General features: G+C 42.9%; 1 protein-coding gene across 1 annotated transcript; it reads left to right on the top strand.

Moving 5' to 3' along the window:
• Positions 1-229: 229 nt before the first annotated feature.
• LOC109116024 lies at positions 230-2782 on the top strand. The gene has a single exon (XM_019200726.1). The coding sequence runs from the start codon at positions 230-232 to the stop codon at positions 2780-2782; it is 2553 nt and encodes an 850-aa protein (XP_019056271.1).
• Positions 2783-6565: the final 3783 nt, after the last annotated feature.

Here is a 6565-nt window from a genome sequence, read left to right as displayed (position 1 = left end):
GCCTTAAGTAAATCCATCTTTTTGTAATCTTGATAAATTTGTTCATTTCGTCTTTCTTGTTTATAATCCATTTTCCTTTTTATATTTGTATTTCTAGTATACTTTTGAAATTTTTTTTTGAATATTACAGGATGTTCGGTGCATGACCCGAAGTAGTGGAAGTGACAACTTGCAACCATACGACCCCGAAATTGAAAGAACGTATATCACTCGAAGAAGACAAACAAAAATGGCGGGCGTCAATAATCAACCACCACGACTTCCACCACCCCCTCAAGCACCAGAACCAGCCTTACGACGGGAGCCACGAGCTGAGACGTACGGTGACTACAACTCACCCAAACCCACAGAATTCCTGTCATGCATCCGAAGGCCACCGATCAATCGAACAAACTTTGAGCTCAAACCAGCATTTATTCAAATGCTCGCAAGCAAAACTTTCGGAGGATGGCCTCATGAAGATCCCAATGTTCACCTCGCAACATTCAAGAAAATGTGCAAATCAATGATTGTCGAAGGCGTATCTGAAGAGGCAATCTTTTTATGGGCGTTCCCATACTCCCTGGGCGATAAAGCGGAACAATGGTTATTCAACTTAAAACCTGATTCCATCCATACATGGGAACAAATGGAGCACAAGTTCTTAGAGGAGTACTTTCCGCCTCACAAGACGGCCAATTTCAAGCTGAAAATAAATAATTTTGTTCAAGAGAACGGCGAAAGTCTTTACGACGCTTGGCAAAGGTTCAAAGGTTACCAACGAGCGTGCCCACATCATGGCATGGATCGAAGGCACCTAATCTCAACCTTCGTTGAAGGGTTAAGGAAAGACATAAGACGTTGGATAAATGCCGCTGCTGGAGGTTCTATCCGCAACCTCACTTTTGAGCATCTCGAGGAATTAATTGAAGAAATGGCGAGAGATCGGGGCGATGACATGGATGAGTACGACCGAAGGGGAAACATAAAGTCTAAGGGTGAGTCAAGTGAAGTCCAATCCCTACGAGCACAAGTCGCCAAACTCACAGTTCTATTGGAGAATTCAAATGCGGTGACATCAATTCCACAAGACTCAAGCTACAATTACACCATGCAGACCCAAGAACAAGAGGTCGAGAATGTCAACTATGTGGCGAACAACCCCTACTCAAATACATACAATCCAGGTTGGCGTAATCACCCAAACTTTTCTTACAAAAACACCGGAAACACAGAAAATCTGGCCAATCAACCCCAAGCCCCAAGAATACTCCAAAGACCCCAACATTTTCAACCATACGAGCAACGCTATCAACCACAAGTAGCGCAACCCGTACTTGCACCGCAGCCGCAACCCAAAGATGAGCTTAAGGAATTGCTCCTAAGCATGCAGAAACAACTGTCTGCTGATATTAGACAAACAAACAACGAGATTCGAGGGATGAAGAATGATCAAGACGATATCCGCAAACAAGTCGAGGGAATCAACACACATCTGAAGCTCCTAGACAATCAAGTTGCCCAAATGGCGTCATCTTCATCAAGGCCCATGGGAACACTTCCTGGAAGACCTGAGCCTAACCCTCGGGAGCATTGTAATGTTGTTGAGCTAAGAAGCGGGAGAAAACTTGAAGATATTAAATCCAAGGAGAAACAAATCAATAAAGACGGAGGTAAAGACGATGTTGTCGATTCCGACCCTGACATCAAGGTGGCAAAAGAAGACATACAAGAGAAGTCATACATTCTACCATCACCATACAAGCCACACGTGCCTTTCCCTCAAAGGTTGAGAAAACGTGACGATGACAGTCAATTCGCAAAGTTTGCTGATATGCTGAAGAAAATGGAGGTAAACTTGCCTTTCACTGAAGTTATCCTCAAGATGCCATCCTATGCAAAATTCTTAAAAGATATATTATCGAAGAAAAGGACGATTCAAGAAGAGACCATCGCGCTAAACTCTGAATGTAGCGCAATTCTGAAGCATGAGCTACCCCAAAAGATGAAAGATCCTGGAAGCTTCTCGATCCCTTGCACCCTAGGTAATGTCTCAATTAAAAAGGCATTATGTGATCTTGGAGCTAGCGTGAGCCTTATGCCTCTGTCAATATGCAAAATGCTCAACATTGGAGAACTCAAACCGACGAGGATGACTCTACAACTGGCAGATCGCTCAATCAAATATCCCATTGGGATTCTTGAAGATGTCCCACTTAAGGTCGGGAATTTTTATGTCCCTGTCGATTTTGTGGTCATGGAAATGGATGAAGACTCAAATATTCCAATCATACTCGGACGCCCATTCTTGGCCACTGCTGGAGCAGTTATCAACGTAAAAGAGGGTCATTTGACATTGTCAATAGGAGAAGAAAAAGTAGAGTTCAAGCTCGCTCAATCGCTCAAACAACCCTCCGTGGATGATACGTGTTGTTACATCGACGTCCTTGAACAATTGGCAGACGAGATATTGGAAGAATTACGCGAGGTTGATCCCCTAGAAGTGGCCCTCATGGCAAGCAAAGTAGAGACATGCGTAGATCAAGAAGAGGTGAACGTATACTCCGAAATCCTTGACGAAGAAGCTACAATATGCTCTATGGAGACGCCTTGCCCCATACACAATGAAGTCGACGACATCAAATCACCACAACACGATGAGATTGTACCTAACAAGAATTTCAAATTGCGGTACCATGACAGAGCATATTGTAGCTTCTTCGTCAAGGATTTCGGAGTATACGTTCACCTCTTCTTGATCTACGCATGTCTCTACTTTGCTTGCCATGAGGGCCACTTCTAGGGGATCAACCTCGCGTAATTCTTCCAATATCTCGTCTGCCAATTGTTCAAGGACGTCGATGTAACAACACGTATCATCCACGGAGGGTTGTTTGAGCGATTGAGCGAGCTTGAACTCTACTTTTTCTTCTCCTATTGACAATGTCAAATGACCCTCTTTTACGTTGATATGTAACAACACGTATCATCCACGGAGGGTTGTTTGAGCGATTGAGCGAGCTTGAACTCTACTTTTTCTTCTCCTATTGACAATGTCAAATGACCCTCTTTTACGTTGATAACTGCTCCAGCAGTGGCCAAGAATGGGCGTCCGAGTATGATTGGAATATTTGAGTCTTCATCCATTTCCATGACCACAAAATGATGGAGGATGGATATAAACCCTCAATTGAGCACCAAAGACGTTTAAACCCGAATATGAAAGAAGTGGTTAAGAAAGAAATCTTGAAACTACTCGATGCTGGAATAATCTACCCTATCTCTGATAGTGAGTGGGTTAGTCCTGTTCAGGTAGTTCCAAAGAAAGGGGGAACAACTGTAGTCAAGAATGAACGAAATGAACTTATCCCGACTAGGATTGTAACTGGTTGGCGAATGTGCATTGATTACAGAAAACTTAACAAAGCCACGCGCAAAGACCATTTCCCCTTGCCCTTCATTGACCAAATGCTAGAAAGATTAGCAAAACACAAATACTTTTGCTTTCTAGATGGCTACTCAGGTTTCTTTCAAATTCCTATCCATCCTTCAGACCAAGAGAAAACCACATTCACTTGTCCCTACGGAACATTTGCCTATAGGCGTATGCCTTTTGGTTTATGTAACGCACCAGCCACATTTCAACGATGCATGATGTCTATATTCTCTGAGTTTATTGAGGACATCATGGAGGTATTCATGGACGATTTCTCTGTCTATGGTTCCTCCTTTGATGTGTGTTTAATGAATCTTGCTCGAGTCTTAGACAGGTGTGAACAGGTAAACTTGGTTTTGAATTGGGAAAAATGTCACTTCATGGTGCAAGAAGGAATCGTTCTGGGACACAAAATTTCTGAAAAAGGAATCGAGGTTGATCGGGCTAAAATCGAGGTGATTGAGCAAATGATACCCCCAACCAATGTCAAAGGCATCCGAAGCTTCCTAGGACATGCAGGATTCTACCGACGTTTCATCAAAGACTTTTCAAAAATTTCAAAACCTTTGACGGAGCTATTGGGGAAGGATATTCAATTTGTCTTTACAAAGCAATGTCATGAGGCGTTTGAGACTCTGAAGAAGTCATTGATCTCTCCACCGATCATTCAACCACCTGACTGGGGAAAGCCTTTCGAGCTGATGTGCGACGCAAGTGACTATGCCGTTGGAGCAGTCCTAGGTCAAAGAAAAGACAAGAAACTTCATGCGATATACTATGCAAGTCGAACCCTAGATGACGCACAAATCAACTACGCCACCACAGAGAAAGAATTACTTGCAATAGTTTTCGCATTTGAGAAGTTTCGATCATATTTGGTTGGATCAAAGGTGATTGTTTATACCGATCATGCTGCTCTACGGTATCTTCTCTCCAAGAAAGATGCAAAGCCACGGTTGATACGATGGATCCTATTGCTCCAAGAGTTTGATCTCGAGATTCGTGATAGGAGAGGAGCAGAAAATGGTGTAGCGGATCACCTCTCACGTCTTGAGTTCAAGGAGGACATACCTATTGATGATTCATTTCCAGACGACCATGTCATGTCTCTTGAGAACAGAAATGATGCACCATGGTATGCTGACTACGTCAACTATCTCGCATGCGGAATTTTACCCCCAGAGTTGGATTACAATAGAAGAAAAAGATTTCTGAATGATGTTCGTCATTATTTCTGGGAAGAACCATTCCTCTTTCGACGTGGAGTAGATGGTCTATTCCGACGATGCATCCCCGAAGACGAAATCCTTGATGTAATCAGGCACTGTCATTCATCAGATTATGCCGGCCATTTCGGAACCTCTAAAACGGCGACCAAGATATTACAGGCAGGATTTTATTGGCCGACGCTGTTCAAGGCTTGATTTCTCGGTTGGACACTTCAACTTGTCCGCTCGTCTGAGGGTGATAGGGTGTAGCAACCCTATGTTTGACTCCATATTTTCGCAAAAGTGCTTCAAAGGCTCGATTCACAAAGTGTGAGCCTCCGTCACTTATCACCACCCGTGGAATTCCAAAACGTGGGAAAATCGTTTTCTTGAATAACTTGATCACTATCTTGGAATCACATGTAGGACTAGCGATAGCCTCCACAAGTTCTGTGGAGGATTCGACGGTCATGCCATTTTTTTGCTCTTTCCTTGTAAATTTTTGCATTCTCGTATACGTCTAAACGTATCTCGTCAAGATGATGAAGTTGTAGAAGTCTCTTCTCTGTAGCACTCTTCAAGTCAAAGTTCAGCTCCTTTATGGCCCAATACGCTTTGTACTCCAACTCCACAGGTAAATGACAGGCTTTTCCATACACCATTTGAAATGGTGTCATCCCGATAGGAGTCTTGTAAGCCGTTCGGTAAGCCCATAATGCATCATCAAGCTTCAAGGACCAATCTTTTCTTGATTTTGAAGTGGTTTTCTCCAGAATGGCCTTGATTTCTCGGTTGGACACTTCAACTTGTCCGCTCGTCTGAGGGTGATAGGGTGTAGCAACCCTATGTTTGACTCCATATTTTCGCAAAAGTGCTTCAAAGGCTCGATTCACAAAGTGTGAGCCTCCGTCACTTATCACCACCCGTGGAATTCCAAAACGTGGGAAAATCGTTTTCTTGAATAACTTGATCACTATCTTGGAATCACATGTAGGACTAGCGATAGCCTCCACCCATTTTGTCACATAGTCGACAGCAACAAGTATGTATTGATTTCCACAGGATGATGGGAATGGTCCCATAAAATCGATGCCCCATACATCGAATGGTTCGACTTCAAGGATGTATCTTTGTGGCATTTCATGTCGTCTTCCAATGTTTCCCGTCCTTTGGCATGTGTCACACGAGGAAACAAATTTATGAACATCCTTGAACAGCGTCGGCCAATAAAATCCTGCATGTAATATCTTGGTCGCCGTTTTAGAGGTTCCGAAATGGCCGGCATAATCTGATGAATGACAGTGCCTGATTACGTCAAGGATTTCGTCTTCGGGGATGCATCGTCGGAATAGACCATCTACTCCACGTCGAAAGAGGAATGGTTCTTCCCAGAAATAATGACGAACATCATTCAGAAATCTTTTTCTTCTATTGTAATCCAACTCTGGGGGTAAAATTCCGCATGCGAGATAGTTGACGTAGTCAGCATACCATGGTGCATCATTTCTGTTCTCAAGAGACATGACATGGTCGAACAAATATGACTCAAATGATTTTGAACTTAAACTTCATATAAGCCAGTCTTTACATGTTTTAGACGATTGGGTAAATTGTCGGTTAAATCGAATCGATGACTAACCTTCATTGGATTTTTGGTCTTGATTATCGGAAATAAATTGCATTAGATTTCAAAGACAAGATATCGAACCAAGTATTAGCACTTCTTTTAAGAACTGTTCCTCATTCAAGGGAATATGAGGCCCGCAAGACCTACTCGTTGCTCGCACCTTTTTATTCCACTCTCATTCTTGAGGACGAGTAGGCAACCGAGCGAGTAGTGCGGGGGTGGCGACAATCATCACGTTGCGAAAGGTAAAACTCGGTTCATTCCCAAAAACATGATTTTTCCTTATAGACCTCATATTATTTGCTTACATATACA

This window comes from Tarenaya hassleriana, unplaced genomic scaffold (assembly GCF_000463585.1).
Source record: "Tarenaya hassleriana unplaced genomic scaffold, ASM46358v1 Cleome56, whole genome shotgun sequence".
Lineage (NCBI taxonomy): Eukaryota > Viridiplantae > Streptophyta > Magnoliopsida > Brassicales > Cleomaceae > Tarenaya > Tarenaya hassleriana.
The sequence above is the reverse complement of the archived record's forward strand: the minus strand, read 5'-3'. Positions and strand labels throughout refer to the sequence as shown.

What these genes read in the sequence shown, in the direction of transcription:
- LOC109116024 (XM_019200726.1), top strand. Translation starts at nt 230, where the DNA reads ATGGCGGGCGTCAATAATCAACCACCACGACTTCCACCACCCCCTCAA.